At 35.8% G+C, this 23,087-nt stretch overlaps 4 protein-coding genes across 4 annotated transcripts; 1 reads left to right on the top strand and 3 right to left on the bottom strand.

The window, feature by feature from the left end:
- Nucleotides 1-63: 63 nt before the first annotated feature.
- On the bottom strand, nt 64-2,416 carry LOC103319580 (uncharacterized). Its single transcript, XM_008221133.3, has 6 exons — nt 1,931-2,416; nt 1,576-1,848; nt 924-1,081; nt 665-770; nt 437-562; nt 64-310 (listed from the first exon to the last, which is right to left on the bottom strand). The coding sequence occupies exons 1-6, from the start codon at nt 2,120-2,122 to the stop codon at nt 173-175; spliced, it is 993 nt and encodes a 330-aa protein (XP_008219355.1). The 5' UTR covers nt 2,123-2,416; the 3' UTR covers nt 64-172.
- Nucleotides 2,417-3,193: 777 nt separating this feature from the next.
- On the bottom strand, nt 3,194-5,504 carry LOC103319581 (uncharacterized). Its single transcript, XM_008221134.3, has 5 exons — nt 5,108-5,504; nt 4,932-5,000; nt 4,755-4,837; nt 4,367-4,566; nt 3,194-3,539 (listed from the first exon to the last, which is right to left on the bottom strand). The coding sequence occupies exons 1-5, from the start codon at nt 5,290-5,292 to the stop codon at nt 3,369-3,371; spliced, it is 708 nt and encodes a 235-aa protein (XP_008219356.2). The 5' UTR covers nt 5,293-5,504; the 3' UTR covers nt 3,194-3,368.
- Nucleotides 5,505-8,326: 2,822 nt separating this feature from the next.
- LOC103319582 (RING-H2 finger protein ATL54-like) lies at nt 8,327-9,667 on the top strand. Its single transcript, XM_008221135.2, has one exon. The coding sequence runs from the start codon at nt 8,446-8,448 to the stop codon at nt 9,487-9,489; it is 1,044 nt and encodes a 347-aa protein (XP_008219357.2). The 5' UTR covers nt 8,327-8,445; the 3' UTR covers nt 9,490-9,667.
- Nucleotides 9,668-12,442: 2,775 nt separating this feature from the next.
- LOC103319583 (transcription factor bHLH96-like) lies at nt 12,443-14,611 on the bottom strand. Its single transcript, XM_008221136.2, has 3 exons — nt 13,837-14,611; nt 13,315-13,713; nt 12,443-12,699 (listed from the first exon to the last, which is right to left on the bottom strand). Exons 1-3 carry the CDS (start codon nt 14,314-14,316, stop codon nt 12,607-12,609), a joined length of 972 nt encoding a protein of 323 aa, XP_008219358.2. The 5' UTR covers nt 14,317-14,611; the 3' UTR covers nt 12,443-12,606.
- Nucleotides 14,612-23,087: the final 8,476 nt, after the last annotated feature.

The raw sequence follows: 23,087 nt of genomic DNA, 5'->3' as shown, positions 1-23,087 counted from the left end.
AAGAAGTGAAAAGAAAAGAACAGGACAATGCCCATCCATTCACTAAAAAGACTTAGCAAATGATTCTTACCCAAAAAAAAACTTGTTAGTCATTCCAAATTCTGTAATCTCAAGTCATATGCTATCCTCAATACACAAAAGGTACAAATCAGACTGTTGGAAAAAATTTCTTTTACTTCTTACGGTTTCTAGAGTTAGGGGAGTTACAACGCAAGGGTGAAAGGGGCTGTCTTGCTGGTTCTTGGTCACTGAAATCAATCTTCGCTTGAATCGGGCTGCTCATCTTTGTGCTTGATTTTCGCTTATTCGACTGCAAAGAAGAAACCATAATATAAGTTAGATCCAACAATCATGATGAGCTTCTCAGAGAATTGTATATATATACAGTATATACTTAACATACAAATCTATGCTAATTTTTTTCCCTTCGTCTCACCTTTGCTGATGCACTGTCGTTATGTTTTCCGCCTGAACCAGACTGGTTTCTTTCCTTGTGGTACTGCCTCAGTAATCTTTTGTTCTCCACATCTAGCACTTTGTTCTCTTCAAAAAGCAATTTGACCTAAGTACATAAAAAATGCGGGTTATCATTTACCCAATATAGGGTCTGTGGCATCTTGAAGACAGAGGTAAAGGACAGAACCCGGGGTGGAAGTTTTCTCACCTCTTCTTCAGCGGTACAAAGATTCATCGTTAGATGTTCCTTGTCCTTCTCAAGTGTCTTTACCTTGGCCACCAGTGACAGAACTTTTTGAGTCGATGGCCTCAAGCTACCACATAGACAAGGAAATATTAAGTCATGGCTCAATTTAGAAATCAGAGATTAACATTCAGATACAGGCAGTTACTCTCAATCTGGAGTCTGCTAAAAATCACATTCTAATTCTAACTTACAACTTCACCATCTCAGTATATAAACTCACCGGTTCCACATTTTGAGCAACATTTGACATGACTCATTTCCACCATTGGCCTCCAGAAATGCAGGTGCAGACACAGCTTCATCTTTACTGATCAATGTTGCTAAAACAGACTCCAGTAGTTTCTCTCCAATGGTTGTGTCATCAGAAGATGAATCAACCTTCAACATCAAAATGTTTATCAGCATTCAAAACATAATTACATTAATGTACTGTACTTATTGTTCTTCCACATGCTTCAAAAGAACTGACCAAGATAAAACCAAAAATCACAAGTTCTATTCACACCGTCTGTAGGTGGAATGCGTGCACACGTATGTGTGATTAAGATTCATTTAATTGCTGCAAAAGTAACATTTTCACCCCTTGTCTCCTTGGATACAAAACTAAATGATGGCATCAGCCATAATTGAACTTTTTGAATGCATAAAGCTGGAAAAATATTAACCAGAAAAGGAAAACTAAGGTAAAAGGGTATTCACACCATAAATCCCATTTCCCACAAATACGCAAATGCACTTGCAAGTCTCACAAACCCATCACAGTACAAGTCTAAAAAACAATGAATATTAACCAGAAAAGGTCCAAATTCATTTTCTTTCAATTCATCAAAAGCAAATAACATAACAAAAACTAAAACGGTTGAAGAAATTACCGAATGCATCTCTAATTTGTGCTTGTAGAACCCCAATTCATCCCTTAACTCTTTGACTTCGTCCTCCAACTCTTGAACACGAATCTCAGCCTCCTTGGCACGCTGGTCAGCCTCGTTCCCAAAATCCATCAAAGCCTCCCGGTCGTGATCATAGAGCGAGCACTCTCTCTCCCATTTGTTGCACTGGGTCACTAGATGCGCGCACTCTGACGCCAATCTCTGATTCTCCTCAACGAACTTCCTCAAAGCTTGTGCATTCATACTCGCTTCAGCCTAATAACGAAACCATCAAAAACAAAAACGCAAAAAGAAAGCAATTATCGATACAATTATATGAATATGTAAATACACGAACCCTAGCGCGCTCGAGGACTTGATCTTTCTCCTTCATTTTTGCGAGTAGAACAGAGTACTGGTTCTGAAGCCGCTGCTTCGATTCTTCCGAGCATCGAAGCTTCAATTCGAGCGTGTGCGTGGACACAGGGAGGCCCAAGGAGTGATCGATCGATTCCTTGATATAATCGTCGATTTTTTGCGGAAGATCCATTCTTCTTTGGTTGCTCGATCTTAGAAAATCCTAGACTGGCGAAACCCCTAGGAAATGCAAAAAAATTCAGATTTGTTTTAGGGTTTGATTGAAGGATCAGAGCGCGGGTACTGTTAATCAATCTGGGCTCGAATTGAAACCCAAGAAATGATGATAGCGATTCGAATTCGCGAGGCGTGGGGATTTGGGATTTTGGTCTGAAATGGAGAGGAGGGTTTATCTGGGCTGTCCTTCGCTTCTTTCTGCTTTCTTTTTGCTTTTCGAATTTTAGTCTGCAAGATTTTCAAATTTAAGGGCGCTATCCGTTAGAGCTTGTTTATACAGGAAGGGCACCAAATAAGTGGCGCCCGTGATGGATCCACGTGGCAAGCGAAACGGAAGCTACATATTAATCACCCGGAAAAAAGAACTAGCGTATGCAACACCATCCATATTTCTAAAGCCACCTTCAATTTTCTTTACACACCCATTCCAAAATTTGTTATTCAAATCTTTCAATTTTTTTCATTTAATTAAAAGTATTTAAAAATAGATAAACAAAACAAAGAAAAAGAAAAATAATGTAATGTGCCAACCTCTTTGCAACTCACTCTCCATCAATCCTCACTCAAACTCACACTCAAGGAATCATATTTTGTATGATTAACTTGGGAGCATCAATAATGCCGAATTGGGGTGTGAGAGGAGGGATTTATCAAACCCAAAGGAAAAAAAAAACTTATTTGATAATCGGAATTGCTGGTGCCAAGTTGAGGTGGAGGGAGTCATAAATGGCATCAAGTGTGAGATGGAAAAAAAAAATGGTGTGATCCTAAACCTCCACATATGTTATTAATTTACATGTTATAATATGGATGATCGTTAGATTTCTACATTAGACTATGGTATACTATAGTGGATATCACGTGGCAATGTTAAGAACACATCGAGCAAATTTCTCACAGTGATGCAAGGTGTTGGGAAGTTTCAAAGTTAACCCAACCCATTTGAGGAAATCCAAACTCATTCCCATATAAATCCAATTGGGCTTAATTCCCAACTCCGTGTCAAGAGAAGTACCACTAAATCAAATTTATGTAATTTACAAAACTAACTAGAACTTATATTTCATCAACATATAATCTTACATATAGGTACAATAATTCTTAAACCCTAATTCCTCATAACACGATTAATTTAATAACATAATAAAAATGAATAAAATGCAAGAATTGTTGTTACATTGAGCCACAAGCTGCCTCAGGGTTTAATTGTCTCCTTTTTTTATATTATTTGCTTCTTTGATCTCTATTATCTTATTTTTGATATCAGTGGCGTCTTTGATTTTTGCTGTCTCCTTTTCAGTATCGTCAGATGCTTTGATTTTCTCATTGGCCTGATCGATGATAGAATCCACCTCCTTTTCTACATCCTCAACCTGCAATTTTGTAATGGCAATCATCAATCACATGTATATGATTCTATCTGCACTCTCCAAACTACTCAATAAATTCTTTCTATAGAAAACTTCCTTCTGCTTGACAATAACTTATCACATCGAAAATAGAAGCTATGTCTTAATAACGTGCATTCAAAGACAGACTAATTTGCCTTTGGGTGAACTTGTCGATCTAACAGTTACAACCGCGTTCGTACTAAATACGAATTGGTTAGTACCATTAAAAGTTCCTAGTTTGGGGGTGTATATACATATATGTATCTGAAGCTATGAAGTGAATGTGATGGGGACATGTGGGAAGCAGAAAAACTTGAGCTCATTAGAAATGACGAGATTAGCTTCATTTCCTCGATATTCTTGCATAACCACGAGACAGAGACAGAGACACATACAAAGACAGAAAGATTTGTTTAACTAAAACCAATTATCAAACAGTTAACCTCAGCATCAATCATACAACAGCAGTCCTATCTATTTTCCGTTAAAACCCGACAGACTTAGATGTATCTTTTGAGAGTTCAGATCAAACCAGAAAATTTAACTGAACTCTTCCTTGCTGCAAAAGTTTTTAAAACTAGTCCTCTGTTTTGCTTCCCTTCTCTGTTTTAATTTCTTCATCAATGTGCCAGATGTTGACAACCACTAAACATGGAGCTTAAAACATGCGACCCTCGCCCGTTAATTATGAAATAAAATATTTAATTAGTACTAACTACTAACGAGATAATGTTATTATAATATGGTAGGTCGCTTTCAAACATAGAGTTTAAGAATTAAAACAAGGGAATTAGGTAAAGGTTAAAGACCTTCTCAATGAGATCGTCAGCTAGCGACGCATCCTTGGCTGCTTCTCTTGCCACATTCTCAACAAACCTTGCTGCCTTTTGAAGATCTCCCTGAGGAAGATGATCAGCAATGTCGTCGGCTACCTTCTCCACTTCCCCGGCCACCTTCTCCACCAATTCTGCCACATCTTCTACTGAATCGAGCGTCGTTTCGACTTGCTCTGTACATAACGCAATTAAATTATAAATATTTAATGATGCATCAACTAGTTCTTAGTTTAATGATATCTCTTTCTAATATACGAGAAAAAGTCTCAACTTTTCGAATCTCTCCTTCCGAGATCAAAAGGAAAAAAAATGACGACGACTGTGATGACGATAATGACATTAATAACTTTTGATTCCTTACCTCTGAACTTTTGCAATGGCCACCATTTGTTCTTCCAAAAGGGTACAACTACTGAGATAAGTATCCCCACGAGCCATAATTTCCTGCATACACAGTGTACAACAAAGTAAATTAAAATGCATATATGGGATATTAATTATACAAAAAATATTCGAACAGATCAAGAATCGGACGTACCAAGAAGTCCCAGGAGAAGGATCAGAAGGCAGAGGAGTTCCAGGTTCAACACCATTGACAACCACATCCCTGCATATATGATATATCATATCATTAATTAAGTTCATCTCATCAGAGACAAAAAATAAAATTTAATTTGAAATTTATGGAGCTGAAGATAACGAGGATTTACTTACATCTTTATCTTGGTGCCATTTTGGACCTTCATGATCGACTGCAAGAAGCTTCTGTTTCCAAGAAAATGGCATCTGCCGTCCCTGCGATTTGTACTGAGACAACTAGGACCAAAACTTGAAGCCTGCAGATGCCTAGAGTTACAAGGAGCAACTGCTGTTGTTGTGCTTGTAATCGACATGGCCATGGCCTAACAATCCAAGTTTGTATTGAGATGGGTTTTTGCTGAAGACTTAGAAAACAAGGCTAGAAAGGTAAATATTAAGTTGTCTAGAACCTGCTTGTAAAAAGCAATACGTCAAGAGAGAAGAAAATGGCTTGTGGGGTTACAGGGATTGGACGAACTGGCGTAGAGATTTTCAACTAATGTTTTGTTTGACACGCTAATTTTGTGGATTTGGAGTAAAGCTAATGATATATATATACGTACTCAAAGTCAATGATGATTGTCGCTCTCCTTCTTTTCATTCGCTTCACGTTTTCTGATACGCTCTGTATTGTAGTTTCACATTCGGTGGAACTTTCCTGTGTAATTTTCATGAGGTGCCCGTCGTGTGGATAAAATAATAGTCCATTTCGGTTGCATCGAAGAAACAAACTTGTATAAAAATCAAACAGCATACTATTACCACTAACCATGGGCCCACCTCGATTGATGCCTACTTGTTGAATTCGGGTGCTCCTGCAACAAGATGAAAGGAAAATGAGATTAGACTAAATTAATGGTCATTAGCGATCAATCGCAGTCGTTAAATATGTATGTATCATGACTTAATATATGTAATATGTATATACAACAACTTGGTTAGGTTTTAAAACATTTCCAACTTGGTTATAATTACAACAAAGTGATTACATTACTGGAACGAGAAATACAAACTTAAGAACTCTTCCAAGGTTAAGTAAATATGTACTGCCAAACTATTTGCTAGTTAGTATTAATGGGACCTTTGAAGTTAGAACCATGCAACTTCTAAGAATATTATTGGTGTTGACCCAACAATAAAGTCCTGTTGATCATAATGCAAGTGGGCACCTAGGCATGAAGGTATATAGACATGCACTCATTCCTCAACAAAAAAAAGGAGAAGAAATTGGGCGGCTTTAGCTAGCTGGACCACTTGGGAGGCATAAATTTAATTTACCACGTTCTTTAATTTAGTTGATGTAGTTGACACGTTCCATGAACGATGTTGAAGAGAAAATAGACAGCACCTAGAAAAACAGAAACCATTTTCTCTTGTTTTTTCCCTTTTGAAAGCTTGATTTGAAACATTCAATCAAAAGTGTGTTGGCTTTACCTCTAAGATTAATTATGCAAAAAATTGGTCCTAATTTTGTTCCAATCTGAGATTCTGCTGTGGACAGATAGCTCAAAACACGCGCATACTGAATTTGCTGACTCAGGAACCCTACACTTCTGGAGAAAGCCTATATCATCACTGTCCCAACGTTGGTGGGGAGCAGTTCAACTCATAACATAAATAACACAATACAACGTTTCAAATGCTATATCATAAAAGGGTTATTTGCAGCAAGGAGCTTTTATGGCTTAATAAGTGATTAAGAGAAGTGGACACCGGAAATTACGTGTTCGAATTTGATAATAAATAGGTAAAAGCTCCTTCGCGATGTTGCTTCATATAATACTCAAGTGCAAATAGCCCTCCATGGTCAAACAAATAGGTGTGTTGTGTTGACAACTTGACTATTCCGGTGCCATAATTTTGTACAAACAAAATTATTAATTATGACTTCATTCCTATATTTATATTTCGCAATCACAACTTGACTTGACAAAATACAAAGAGAAAAGTGTGCCACACGGCATGTTCCCCCATCAATAATACAAGGGCATAATTGATCAAATTCACCAGAGAGAGAGAGAGAGGGAGAGAGAGTCCTTTTACATTTTTCATGTGCATTGAAAGAAAAATGTGAAAATCTTCTTTAAAATGCATATTATCATTTTCAAAGAGAAGAAAAAATGATTGAATTCTTCATATTTTGGTATAGGGTGGTTTGAGAAAAATTCGAAAATTTTAATTTTTGTTTGGACTAATCAAACTTGGCACGTCAGATGCTTTACCATACCTGCAATGCAAGCCAACCTTTCTAATGTTGAATTACCACCTAACCCTTATTTTTTATTATTATTGAGTAAATTACGTTTTACCCCTTAATCTATAGGAGTCCTTTCTAATGTTGAATTACCACCTAACCACGCTAAACTAATCAACTTTAGCATGATATGTAGGGTTTTGAATTCCTTTCATCACAATTATTGCCCACTTGCCGTGTTTGAGTCATTTTTACTGGCCCAATCATTGACTGTGCCCAAAGCCCAACCAGCAAGCCCAAGCCCGTCTGAAGTCCCAGGTCAAACACTCTGTTTTTTTTCTTCACAAAGTTTGGAAGGAAGGGGGAGGTGTCATTGGGGTAACTTGAACTTGAGACTAATGACAACAGGCAAATGCTTTTACCACTGCACCATTGAAAAATAATGTACAAACTAGTTTTTCCAAAGAGGGCTGATTATATGTAAACATAGAGGTTTAGCAATTACAAGCTGAGTCAGAACACAAGAACAGAAGGTAAACCTTCTAAATTATAAGGCAGCAGATACTATGTCCATTTCATTTGATGAGACTTATTACTTCTCTTCCTTTTGCTTCTAAGAGGATTCAAAACCTAAACATACCTTTCACTTTACCCTTATACAATCTGAGTTAGTTAGGCTCATGGTCAACAAAATTTCAACAAGGTGACCTCAGAATATAATTAGTACCAAAATTATGTTATATGGTCTACAAATTATATGAATTTCATGACTTTTACACCGCGTCATTAATTTCTGTCGAGTTTTTTTAGCTCCGTTTTTGTTCTAGGGATTATTTTTTTAAAGGTTTAACATGCTATTAAAAATACATTGATTTCAATTGATTCATTGCATCTAAGTCGTTTCAAATTCAAAGATATTAGATTTTCTATAAGTACATTCATAAGAGTTACTCAAAGCATTGTAGGTCAAAAATGAGAATTTGAATCCCAATATGCCTAAGAAGAAGACGTATAAGAAAAATGCAGTCAAAAAATTACTAGTTGTAGCAAGAGAATTTGTAAGCCCATGCAGGGCGATGGAGGCATGGACTTTCCCTGACTTTGCCCAAAAAAAATACCAAACACACCCTACTAAACCTTGAAAGAGAAGTGTTTTGATTCTTTACCTTATTTACTTCATTTCTTCTCTTCTAATTCACATAAAAGAAAAAAAAACAAAGTGACAGCTTACCTCACTCCCTCTTTGTCTCTCATCTTCTTTTTCAATTCTCTCTGCTTCATGATTTCCTCAACACACACTTCTTTAATGGCAGTGATCAAGCACAGAAAACTCTTCCCAGCTGCACCAGTTTCCACAAACCAAACTGACTGTCCAGAATTTTGTGGCCCAGATTGTGCATATGGCTGCTACCCTTATGCAGATTTCTACATCCCACCACCCCCACCATTTTCTGCAATTGATCAAAATGACCAAAACCACCATATCTCACCATATGTGGTGCTCTTAGTGTCTTTGCTAGCCAGTCTTTTGCTCCTTATTGGCTACTATGTTATTGTGGTAAAGTCTTACACAAGTTTGTGTAGTTACAGAAGCAATGGATCCTCTCTCTCTCAATCTGGCAGCACAGATGAGGAGTTTCTTGCAGAGAACCAAGTAGACCATCCGGTGTGGCTCATCTCCACCGTTGGATTGCAACAGTCGATCATAGATTCAATCACAGTTTTTAAGTACAAGAAAGATGAGGGCTTGATTGAAGGAGCCGAGTGTTCGGTTTGTTTGACTGAGTTTCAGGAAGATGAGACTCTCAGGCTGCTGCCCAAGTGCAGCCATGCTTTTCATGTCTCTTGTATTGATACTTGGTTGAGGTCTCACACGAATTGCCCGCTGTGCCGAGCTAATATTCTGAGGCCTCCTAATTTGGCTTCTGTGGACACGAATGAAGAGACCCAAGTGGAAAATTCTGAGAGTGAAATTGCATTGGGTGTGGATAATCAACGGGGATATGATGAGGTTTGTGAAAGCAGAGCTGAAACAGAGGATGAAGGTGAAGAAGAACACCAAGTTCGTTTTGAAAATGCATCAAAGGAGGCAACAAATTCTAATGGGAATTCCATTCTTGAACTTATAAGGAGGTCCTGGTCTTTTGATTCTTCCTTGGCTGCAAACATGTTAGTCATCAAATTGAAGAATGCTGAGAAATTGCATTCGGATGTTGCTCGAAAGCGATATTCTTCAATTGGTCAGTCTCTACATTTAAGCCCTGTTTTGATGAAGAGGTCTTTGAGACGTAAGTGGAGCATGATTTCTGTTCTTCCCCAGTAAAGGTTGTGACGTTTGTTTGAGTGTTCAAGGTGAGATGATTGTACTATAAAATAGAAATTTCTCATGTGCTCTCAATAAGCTGAGGGTGCTTAAGTTCTGTTTCTGTGGCACGCAAAATGACACATGATTTGAAATTATGAGTTGTGAGGAAAAGAGATTTCAGCCTTTTATTACTGCATATGCAGCATTCAATTGATGTCTGCATAACAATGCTACATGCATACATATACATACCAAACTTATTGTACACTAATCTATAACAGGCATGTTGGCATGTTGACTTAGCCATATAATATTGAAGATGCTCTCCATAAAATGATTAGTAAAGACGATAGAAGTAGTTTCATTGAGGCTTTCTTGGTGTCGATACAAGCGATATTGGAAGAATGCTAATATCGAACACATGGTTTTGATGCAGATAAATGCTCTTAAGTCTTGAACTTTGAGCCTCTTGCATAAGTTTATTGATATGTATTTACTTACCATGTTAATGATGTCATCATGCCATTGTTACTCTTATTTTGGTTACGCAGATAAAGTTTTTGATGAACCAATTGCCATGGGATTTGATTTCCCAGGAATCTTTTAGCCCTTTGGCTTGTCCAAATTTTCTAACCCTTCGATTGTTCAATACGGTATTGTAAGGATAGGTTTGTTAGAAGACAACAATCTAAATTACGCTTAAAAAGTCACCTAACACTTGAAATATTGGTCAGTTTGGATTGGTGTGGATTGGAGAAATAATCGCTGGATAAAGACCATCTTTGCAAGAAAACGAGTTTCTGGGAGAACGCAACTTGAGCAAGTTAGCTCCCCTTGACCAGAGTCAGTCCAAGATCTTTTTCTCTTTTCTGATGTCGAAATATACTAAACCTCCTATGTTAGGTCAAAGAAAAAGTAAGTACAACCGATGGAATGGAATACTGTTGTTGACACAAAGTAGCACTAGACAATTAATGTAACAAATTTACCACCGGATTAGCAACTAAATGAATTGGCTTCACGATACATATAATGCAAGGAATGCTCGAGTTCGAAATCGGAGACGGAGCCACATATAAGTCTGAAATTGCCATAACCCAATGTCTCGAGGATCTCCTTCAAATCTTAAATTCAATATAAAAGTATATGTAATTGTTTGAATCTTCTTAAATGATAATGTTCTGATGTTCTGTTGGGTGTGCCTCAAGCAAACAATCTCAAATGCCCATTAGTTTGAATAGTTTCTGCTACCACAACATCTGCATATCCAAGGTTCCGAGCAGCATTATAATTTCACGAAGCCCAGCTGCAGCCTATTTACTTCTATAAACAGATCGTCATAATTAAAAAAAATTTCGTTAGAAAAATTCACCGGATAAAAAGAAGGAAATTTGTTTCTTGATACTAAAGAATAATGAAAGAAACTACAAGGTGTAGTGCGGTTGGCAAATTGCCATTTCTAGCTAGCAAGCTACCTAGTGCCTCAATATCAGGAGTTCGAAACCCATTAGAAGCACTTTGTGGCCAAAAGCAAGCCGAACCCCAAGCAGGGATTAATCACACCCTTAATAATGAAAGAAAGAAAGGACATTTGTCTTGTTTTGTCGGCTAAGTTCTACACGCAGAGGCAGCCATTGGCAACAGTTTGTAAAGCTAACTTTTTATCTTTTCATTGGTCCCAGTCATTTCTCTTTATACACTCATTATAACGTGCCAAAAACAGAACAACTTTAATTTGAATTGCCATAATTTCATTCACGAAACTTCTTCGCTCTTTTTTCTTTTGGTAAATGAAACTTCTTCGTTTTTGCTCAGAACTTGGACTTAACATGTTTATCAAAAAAACTCTTCATGACTAATCCAATAGCTTTTACTTTCTATCGTAACTTCTTGCTCACAAGGCAACTTCCTACCAAAAACGCATTATCTAAAGTGCTCTGGTAGTTAATAAATAAATTTTTTTTTTAAAGCAAATAAGATAGGTATAATCTCATGTGCATTCTATTTGAATGAAAATTCAATTGTGGGTATTTTCAGCAGTTGATGTATTGTGGACTTTACTAGCACCACATGATTGTAGTTGCACGAGGCAAACTTGTTTTTGCTGCAAGACACTACAATCCAGTTAAAAGTGAGTATGCGTATGAAATAAAAATTAATCAATAAAATCGGACACATGAGCAATTCCAATTCAATCCTAGCTCATTCCCAACTTAGTTTGTCATTGCACATTTACAAGATAACATCTGGCCCAATAACCCATGAGGATTCTGTAAAACGTTTGCTACTCTCACCTAAACCTCAAAAATAAGGAATAAACATCCCATTTCGGGACTTCATGTCAATTGAGACACCAACCTTATTCTCTAGGTATTGTCCTTTGTAACTTGTAACAACAACCTTAAAATTAAGAAAACCTTAAAATTTTAAGTTGAGTAAACTGGTTTTCTACTTCGATTAATTATCATCAGATTTTTTTATTTTTTTGGGGTTGGCATCAGACTTCATCCTCCTCTTGGCACATATTGTTACGAGATCATCATATATAATCTTTCTCTCACAATACGTGCACGAAACACACATGAAACTCAAATGCAAGTCGTGAAAAAGGAATTAATCCATGTGCAAGTTAATCTCAACTAAGAGAAACTTACGATTAGATTCATGCATTATTCAAAGAACTATGAGTAATATTCGATTGTACAATGAGGGCCCTACCCTCAATTGTACGAATTGGCCACTTTCGGTCCTTCCATAGCTCAAACTGTTGGACTCTCAATGAAACGAATATTCCCCCAGATTTATGTTAAATTGTAGAAAATTTATGTGATTATATAATTGTAATTTTCTTAACACTTCTGTATATATCACGCAAAACAAGCAATGATAGAGAGAGAAGGTACTTAATATATATTTTCTGTCTATTTTGCTGGTTTTAGGGTTAAAGGAAAGATGCTGTGTTGGAGAGGGATTATTTCAATCATTGTGGCTTCTCTGTAGAGAATTAGATTAGTTCTTTCTCAATACGCAAACATACACCTTCTTAGAAAAGTAAAAAAAGATGAAGAAAAACACAAAATAAAAAGGAAAGAGAGCGAAGGAAAATTGATCCGCTGAGAGAAAAGAATTCAGCTTTCAGCTAAAACCACCTTCTTGAATTCTGCGCAGCATTTGATTAACAGCTGCTGCTATTTCATCCACTGTATTAAGCAAGCACCCTTCTTCAATCTGTCCCAATTCACAACAACAAAAATAAACAAAAATTTTAGTTGGTTTTTCTGTAACTAAAAACCGTAGTGAATTTGGTAAGAGAATAATTGCTAGTATATTTTCACTTTTCAGAGAATTTTTCGTTGTAGTACAAGAACTGCATCTTTCACATCAAACCGGCTTTATGCAAAAAAACTTTGTATGAAACGGAGATAATACTGTTTTGCTTATTCCCTCAATCATAGATCTGCTATGTGAAAAGTTATTAGCATGGCATGTCATGATTGGCCGGCATAGCAAAATAATGCAAAGGCAAATGAAAAAAAATGTGGTGCGGCAAATAATATAATAGTAAGATAAACTGAATATTAGTTGGTAAAGTTGATTAAAAGTCTTAGATGTCCCTATTTACTCCTTTCATTGTTCTTTAATAAAATTTTATATTCTAATTAAGTTCACCTTTTTCTTTTTCAAATTCCTAAAAGCAGCAAACACATGAAAAGAATAAAAACAGAGTTTGCCCAGTGTGGGATTGCTTAACAATAATTAGACTGAGGAAAGTGGGAATTAATTGTGGAAAGGCAAAGCAATCATTTGAAAAGACTTTTACTGTAAAACTACTGTAAAACCTACCTTGACACTAACAGAGTAGAGGACCATTTCATCAACTGTGGTCACATTCAGGTGAAGAACACTGAGCCTGAGACTTTGAAACCCAGCCACCATCTTCAACAGCTGCCTAGGCCTTTTCTCGGAGAGTATCTTAAGGTTGGCATGGCTATCCACCATGGTCACTTCTATGTCTGCTGCTGCCCACTGGTTGCTGTTGCTCTGTGCCATGTTTGGCTCGTTTGCTTGGACCCCAGCTGAGTTGTTGTTGCTCTGAGTTGCACGAGTTGAGAATTGTGGGAAGGTGAAGAACTCAGCCAAAGGTTGTTGCTTGCTCCTTTTGTTGCTGTCCATGGACTGCAAAAGCTGCTCTAGCTCCTTCACAAAATTAATGGCACCCCCAATAATTGATGCTTGGTCACCCTGTAACATTTTTTTACCACATGAATTTTGGTCAGTCCAAAAAAAATTCAATTCAAAAGGACATGTAGTTAGAAATCCAATTATGAATTTGATTTTTGTGATAAAAAGAATAATCAAACTGACCCTTTGAGCATAAGACTGCGGCATCAATGATCTGAGGACAGCAAGGTACTCATTCATTTGCTTGCGCCTGTTGCGCTCCACAACAATGTGAGTCATCCTCTGGTTCTCAATTTCCTCCTTGTTCTTGCTACTTCTGGTACGACGTCGTTTGCGCCGGTTTGTCGTTGTTGTTAGTGGTGGTGGTGGTGGTTGTGGTGTTTCCATGGCAGAGAGGTGTCCTGGCTGGACAGATTGGTCAGCTGTGCAGGCCTCAGGTGAGGAATTGGGATCCCATTCTTTCACATTTTGCAAAAGTGAAGGAGATGAGGAGCAATAGTCCCAATTTTCATTGAGTACATGTTGCTCTATATGGTTGTTTTGACCCTCTTGTGAGATAAACTCACATCCCCAAGAAGCTCCTCCTCCATTGAAAGAGTAGAAATCTTTGCAACCAAAGCCAAATGGATACTCTTTTGGATAAACCACAGCTTCTAATGCCATGCTTTTCCCCTGCAAAATCACTTTTTCTAACAGCAGCTCTGTTTTAATTGGTATATTGAATTTTCAGTGCTCTTTCAGGTAGTGTGTGAGGAGATATTGTGTGGCTCTGAAAGGAAGGGAGGGTTTAAAGGGGAGAAGCTTTTTTGCTCTAAAAGAAAACCCAAATCAGAGAAATTGTATTAGGCTTCAAGTCCAAAGCACTACACCCAAAAGACCAAGTAACAAACTCACCCTTTTATCGTCCCCAAATAAGAAAGCCTGGTTCCTTTTAAAAGAGCCTTTAGCCTAGCAAACAAAAAGCTACATTGTATTGCACGTGAGATTTCATGTAGACCAGTCACTAGATCAAAGATTATAGAGAGATTCTCTTTTGGTTCTCCCAAAGATAGAAATAATATACTAGTCGACTAAGTAAATGACAGTAACGTTATTTTTTACTGTATTTACTGATCGTATTATTAATAACATCTTTTTCACAATTATGTAATTCACTTGTAAGAACATTATTATAGTCAATTTTCTATACAAATATTGATAATTTGTGGTCATTAATGCATCGTGAAATTCACATACATTAACAAATTACAAGTAACACTACTCTCACTTGCATAAAAAGATAACCATTGTGTAGCAAATGGAGAAATAGTTCTATTCAACATATTAACCCTTAAAACACCTCTAGTCGACTGACTATTAATTAATTAAAATTGTAAGTAGATAATCCAATAGTGGGACCCTCTGGAGGAGACAATTCCCTGGTGTGGGCCCAAGAGCATATCCCAATGTCATGAACAGAACCATTTTAACTATTAGGACGGTCATCTCCCTGTTCAACCCACTATTTTGGCATGCCAATGGAAGGGCCAAGTTGGTCTTTTCAACAGATCACTGTTTACTCTCTTTCATAATTTTCTGATTTGGGGAGGTGACCATTAGTTTCATTTGGCAATAATATGGTCGGGACACTTGGACATAGAAAAAGAGAAAGATGACGAAAAGCTGGTGGATGTCTCAGAGATTCTGATGAAGATCTATGAACAGAGAGAGAAAGTGAGAGATAGAAAAAAGAGAGAAGAAAACAAGACACACCAGCTTAGTTCAGAGGAAAACCATGTGACCTCACAAACGGCCACTCTGTAATCATCTCCGATGAGGACTTATTATGTGTCTATCTCCCTTTCCCAAGACCCTATGCACCATTTTACTGTTTTCCTTTGTTTCTCTGTGAATTTTTCTCTCTTATATAATACAATGGTGTTCGTGTGTTACTTGTACCAATAAGTTTTTTGTAGGATCGATAACACATTCAATCTTTGAGAGCTGGGGGTTGGATTTACTTGTTATCTTGGAAAAAATTACAAAAACAACAATAAAGTTGCGAATCCGTGCATTATTGATCTCTGTATCGGTCTGACCATCAAGTTTTTTGAGACAAAAATAGAATTCATTAACATCCCAAGAACATTACAAAATAACCCACATGTTAACAGTGGTTTCGTTAAAATCTTCTTAGAAAAAAAGTACCACACATTCTACACGCTAACAAAAGAGTCAAAATCAAGAATACAAAATATAACAAACCATCTCTAGAATAATTATACCCAACAAGTTAATCGTTATTTTTTGATGTAGAACTCGGTAGATCCATTCTTTGCTTACATAGACGTGAACTCAATATCACTTGGATTAGCATATGTCACATGGAAATCAAATAAGAATTTGTTTTAAATAGAACCCTAACCTTCGAGAGACAGAGAATGAAAAATAAATTACAGTTATTTCTATAGAAAATAAAATAAAAATTCAGCTGTTTATATATGCACAAAATGGCCGATTGTTACATCCAAAAAGAGCGGCGAACATGATAGCCAAATGAATGAATGAGCCAATACTATAACAATTTCAAACTTCATGGTTATGTTTACTAATTTTAAAAGATAGGGACCAAATTACTTCGCACTCCAAACTAGGAGGGTGCAAAATATAATTAGTCATATGTTTTAATACTAATTAAATCCAATTTCAATAAGACATTCTCTAGGGCTTCTCTTGTGTCCTTCCATGGAATTTTGCTAACACCATGGTACTATTTTAATTTTGTTTCCCATTTTAATATTGCTGCATTGAATTGTTTTTTGAGTTATTCCATTCATTGGTTTTAATTACAATTTTACCGTCCTTGGATCTATTAAAAAAATGAGCAAAATCCATACCAACCTGGCATTCCCTTGAATGGATCACGACTAGTTGTAGTTCATAAGATTCGACGACCAATTAAGTCTTGAATGGAATGCAACTTGGTTGGTGTCATTTTGTTTTTTTTGTAAACTCAGTGTTTTCTTCCATAATTTAGATCACTTTGAGAAACAATATATCTGCCTATTTTAGAGTATTGTTGATCTGATATCTACTAAATTATCAGTAGAGTAAGGATTGCTACCAACTTATTGCATCAATCATCACATTAAGTTTTTCCTTCTTTTTTTTTCCCTCTTTTCTTTTTACATTAGGATTGCTATCAGCTGACGTGGTAGTACAGTATCACTCTATAATTTCTCCTTTTTTTAATTAATTTCAAGTGATATTGAGAACATCTACCTATACCTGAAATTTTGTTTCCGATTCTCTCCTCGGTTATCGCATTTCTATAATTAATAAAAAGACTACTTCAGTAACTCTTAATTTATCCAAGCATAAAAAACTGATGGCACTATATTTTATGGATCAAGCCCTATTTGATTCTCCTAGTCAGTAGGAATAGATCTGAATCGAAGGGTTTCAGAAATCTAAACTGAGGGCTATTGTGAAATAGCACGCCAACACTACAACCCTACCTTTTCATGTCTAACTATATATATTAGGTTTTGTCAATTGTGGAATGCAGTGGAAACCTATAGAGGGTCCTTATTAGCACAACTCATCACCTAATAAAACACTGAATTTAATTCAGATTATGTCTATTATCATAATCTGTTCCCTAATGGCATGTGCTTCATGCGCGAAGTACGCGTAGCAGAACCTTTTAGCTTACGCAAGGTGGCACAATGTACAAACTAGGTTTAATTTATATATTAATTGACTCAATGTGGTGTTTTAATCACAACTTGCTTGGCCAGATATCTGGTTTATTAAATTCTAAAACCTATTAGAATAGTTGTTTGTTGACTTGTTCATGAAACCATGGAATTATGACCTCAAATTCTGGGAACCCTGCTAATTGTTCTTTTTCCTGCTTTGGATTTTCCTTTTCGGATTCCAGCAATATTAGTTGGATGAATATACACACACACATAGAATTTCAGTTATTGAGGAATTCGTCAAATAAAGCTTATTTAAAGGACATCCTTGTAAGTTGTCGGGCCCATTTCGCATTGTATTTTACTAATATGAACAGTATATTTTATAAATATTCATTCAGAGGTTATCTCTACAAAAAATCACTTCAATCCGATATCATTTAAGTTCATTCATATACAGGGTTAAAATTTCAGTCTATATTACCACTTAGATCTATATCATCCTTTTCAATATAATTTACACGGGAACTTTTTTTTTCTTACCAAAATATATTGGATACTTGCAACATGTAAGACTAAATGATTAACGACTCATATACTCACTCACTCATGCTGTATTTAGCAAATTGTATCTCCAAATTTTGAAATCGTCTTTTTTCTATGATTGTTTTCTATGTGGCTGAGCATACTTATTTGTCAAAGCATCTGCCATCAAATTTACTTCACGTAAGGTTTTGTTTTGCCATTGGAGCGTTTCCCTCCAATAATTTTTACTTTTTAAAGTTTGCCAAATGTCAAACTCATCTTCGATCTTGTGTGATCTATGAAAGACGAAGGTACGTTCCCCAATTGATCAGATGACATGGACTAAGATTGTTCCGGAAAGATACGTAAAGAAGTCGTTTATGATGTGTTTGGGAGTGCCTTTTCACACCAACTTAAAAACTATTTTAACTTAAAAGCGTTTTCCCTTGGCCTAGTGTTTGGTTAAAATATAGACAGTGATCATGTGAAGGATTTCATCCCCTACAAGTTCTGGTTAGCTGTATATCATCAATAAATCTAGTCTAGATAGGCTGGCCTATCTACACTTGTTTTCGATGAAGACAGTTCATGGAATGAATTTATAAATTAGATCATCTGCAAAATCTTGAAAACTAAAATTTGGTCGTACGTCAAGAAAATAATAAGATCATATGTATATCATCAATACCTGATACACTATCGATATTGTATTGAAAATATAAATTGATATTGTCGATAAAATATCGAAAATGTACAAAATACTACTCGCAACCTACCACTTGCTCTCTTTAAAAATAATTACATGGGAAATGAATGAATTTGAGGTCTAAATGTACCAAAGGTTGCTTGTTTATTATTTTGTAGGGCAAACAAACTCACAAGCGTACCAAATGTGTCTGGTCCCGGGGATCTGATTTTAGGCCTAGCTGGATCAAAGGTAAATTCATTCTAGTTTGACCAATTCCGAATAAAGTTGTTTGTTTATTATGCCAAGCATGAGGTGCTCATCCAACGAATATTGGCCTGGTGTGACCAAACAAAAGGGGACAGAAACAAGAATCATCTGCTCACTTACCTATATATAGACTTCTATTCTATATATACATAATAAGAAAAATTAAATGACGTCCATCTTTCATTTCAATACTAGTTATGATTGCATGTACAACATAAATTATTTGTAACATTATGTACCTATTTTCATATATCATTATAATCATTTTACTATAATGCACCTGCAATATTATTCACTCATGAACTTTCATAGTTTTAAATTATTCGCATGCGAAAGCGAAGTAAGTAACGAAATACACAATGTCGATAGTCGAAAGTGCTTACATACAAACGGATGCATAAAACTTCTCTCATGAAAATAATACCAACTTTCGTATACTCATGCAATGGCATTGTCCATAACATGTCAGAATGAAATTTTATAATGTTCCTTTTACAATAATTGGTCAAGCCCGAAGAGTACCTCATTCAAGAATTATTTTGTCGACGGTAAAAAAATTATTATCGATTAGAAAAACATAACACACTGCATTTTTCCATGTACGGAATCCACAGAAGTGCAATGAACCTATCAACCATGAGTCCATGACAACAATATAAACAAGTTTTGAGACCAAAAAACCAAGAAGCAGGCGCAGATAGAAAGTGACCATTTTGAAATTTAAAATGTGAAATTAGGATGTTTGTCTTGGAGCTCTTGGTATAGAATGTATAGGTAATAATTGATTGTTTTTTTTTTATGCTATAAAAAATGCGAAGCTTCTACACTTCCACTTAACTGGCACAAAATCAATAATGTCTCTTTTGATTATTTTAGCCGGAACTATATTTTGGCAAACCATTCCTTGCCAACACATGCATTAATCTATGGGTTCAGTATCTTCTAGGTTATTATATGAAATGATGAACATACATATGTAACCATGCGCACAACCCTTCTATCTGGTCCTCCCTCATGGCTTAGTATTTGCGTGCATATTATGGACCCTTTTGAGGCATATAATCTATATATATAGTTAGCGTTAAGCAATAGTAACTTAATGTGACGTGAATAACTCGTTTGTAATTACTCCACCATATGATTTCATGATCAGAATCGTATGTTTTTTTTGGGGGGGGGGGAGGTCTTTACCAACAAAACTTCACACAAATTGGAAATTGTTTTGTTATCTAACCATAATAAAATAAATTGATGAACACGATATTATAAACAATAAAAATGCTCTATGACGGATGACCTAAAAATTGATCCGGTGCAGATCATGGGATTAAATTGTGTAGTAAGTTACACAATTTGTATTAACGTTGTATTAAATAATTAAGTGGTATGTTTGAACATTACTATATAATATGATTTGAAGTCTCTGTTAATGAAATCTACAAATATTCTCAAAATTTCTGTATTGGTTTCCAACTATTTTATATAAGGAAAATATTTGACAAATATTTGAGAAAGCAATTCTACACATTGCAAAATATTCCATTCTCCTATCACGAGGCTCCATAATATATCCGACAGTACAAAATAATGTTAGGTCGGCAACAAAATATTTGATCTGGTTAATCAAATATTGCCAGAAAAAAGCATCTTGTGGTCAAATCGACAACTTGTACCGAAAATCACATATTAAATTATTCTACATTATTTCATTACATGTTAATTAAAACGGTGTTCAACGGATAATAAGGTACTTGTGATCATAGATTATTATAATTTATAAATTTTATATAACCTCCATCTTAACTGGGGTTGTTGTAGAAGTTCTTCATCAACTTGAATTTTTTCTTAATACAAGTGATAGTCTAAATTATAGGAGTGAAGAGTTTCTCACACACACACACACACAAGACTAAGATGCCATGAGAGTTCGGACCTGAGACCTGGTGTCTACAAGTCAAGGCCCTTTGCTACTGGGCTAGACCTCGTTGACTTCATCAACTTGATTTTACTTGACAGTACTCTCTCAAATTTGATTAAATTGTATACCATTTAATCAAACTGGAACATAAAGTAGAATATTGATCTTGTCTGTGTTTCTAACTCGTCAAAGATATATGTGGTATATTTTTCAGCAATTTCTTTTATAGGAAAAGATACTGCATATCTCAAATTTGACCCATTACGTACAAGTCCCCATCTTAATTATCTGGTACACAAACATAAGGCAGTATTTTTCCTTTTCTTTAAGTGACAACAAAATTTGTCACATATATATACAACTCGTGATCAAGTTGAAGACAAGTTAATCAATTTTCAAAGTTTGATTATACGACCTTTATAATTAACAAGTGTTGAGCTTTTCACAAACATTAAAATGTGCCTTCATATTAAAAGCTTATGAATATATATGTGCACCTATAAAAAAATAAAAAATAAATTAAATGCCATACAAATAATTTTATTGTTATCAAATTTGTTCATTCTCATCTTCAAGTTGTTTGACTCACTTAATTAAATTCATTGTGGCATGAGAACTATCGTTTTAATTTTCTCTTAATCACAACGAACTCCGAGTTAATACTGCCCGACAATTATTAGTAGAAATCATAATTGGATCACAATGTTTAATTAAGCCAAAAGTAGTGTTTACAAGACAATGAGTCATAATCAGCAATCGAATTTGCTTTCTTGGAAGCATGATGCATGATAATGTGATCATACTGTAAAATGATTAAAGGAGATTAGTAATGTCATTAACTGACTTAAACCCAATTAAGATTCCTTTTTAATTAGCTTTTGTATTTGCCCAACAAGACATAAAATGCCTGACCGGAAATCTCCCATTTTGTGGAATCAGCCAAGATACAACAAAACCCTAGAAACGAAAAACTTCACCAGCTAATGTGGTTGTCCAACGTAATTAAATACCCCAATTAGAATATAAAATTCAAAAATTAATCTGAGCCGGAGAAACATATAATTAAAAAAAGCCATTTCGCATGGCAACAATTTCAGTTACATAATATTGATGGTACATCTGATTTAGGCAATCCATGGTAGCAAATTCGTCTGCTTCGACTGGACAGAAAACAAGTTGGACATTAGCAGCCCTACACTTGGCTTATTGTCCCCTACAGGCCTCCACAACCAAAACCGCAGCACCGCGGCACAACCAAAACCAGAGGCCTCCTTCACAACACAACAACAATGATAATTTTGGCTTTCTCTTGCTAGTTGCCACCGCAAATTGACTCACTGCTCGCTTGTCTTTAATATTTGTTTCAGGAAATTATATATATATATATATCATCTAAATCCATTATGAATTGCCATGGTTGTCTCAAAATTTGTTCTTCTAACCCGTTTTATACTTAATTTAAAATAAAATTTAACACCTTAGTTGGTGTGTATATAAGCCCCACATCGATAAATTATTGGGTCAATTTGGGCTTCTTAAGCGATTGCGATTGCAAGGAGCCTCATTAGTGTCTAGTCTTTTTTAGGTATAGTGTTGATGTGATGTGCACTTCTCATTGAGTTTTACCATGTGGGCTCGAGGGCATATGTGTGGATCTCCCTACTTATTTTGGGCTTATTAGGCTACTTACGAGTTTGGCATTTTTGGGCTCAACATTAAGACTTAGTAGTTATTTTGTTTTGATTTTTTGAAATGGTTATAAAGTTCGAGGTTTTGTTCCTAAACCAGTTAGCTGGTACATTAATTGGGTTAGGGTCTGGGAGTGCTTGGAACGGCTAAAACCCCTTTCTAGAGAAGTGCATGTCTTGTGCTTTTTCAGCAAGCACTGTCAAGTGCTTTTCCAAGAAGTACTTAGATTTCTTATGAAAATTTCAACGTCTTTATAGTAAAAACATTTTTTTTTAAAGCGTTTATAAGCAGAAATTTTTCCTAAAAAAGCAATCCTAACGAGCTCGTAGGTTAGTTTGATTCTAGTGGATTGATAGTTTCCAAAACCGATTATGTTGTAAGAGAACCGATCAAATTTAGAAGGCCTTTATATTGTCGGGAAAGGATAGACGGACTTAATATTCTCCTAAACCCATGAGCTCTTTTCTAGAAACTCCTTTTCCAAAATTTTGCCCATAACCATGAGAATCTTTGGGCTGTTCTTTCTTTCATGAGCCCACTGTTTGATAAATTGATTGGGGTCATTAGGCCGAAGATTTACAAAATAAATTTCCCATAAGAAGATCAAGGTTATATCAAGGTTGATCATTGCGAAAATAACTGTAGAAGACAAAAGGATTACCTTGTT

Source organism: Prunus mume, linkage group LG2, assembly GCF_029339155.1.
Source record: "Prunus mume cultivar Tortuosa linkage group LG2, ASM2933915v1, whole genome shotgun sequence".
Taxonomy (NCBI): Eukaryota; Viridiplantae; Streptophyta; class Magnoliopsida; order Rosales; family Rosaceae; genus Prunus; species Prunus mume.
The sequence above is the reverse complement of the archived record's forward strand: the minus strand, read 5'-3'. Positions and strand labels throughout refer to the sequence as shown.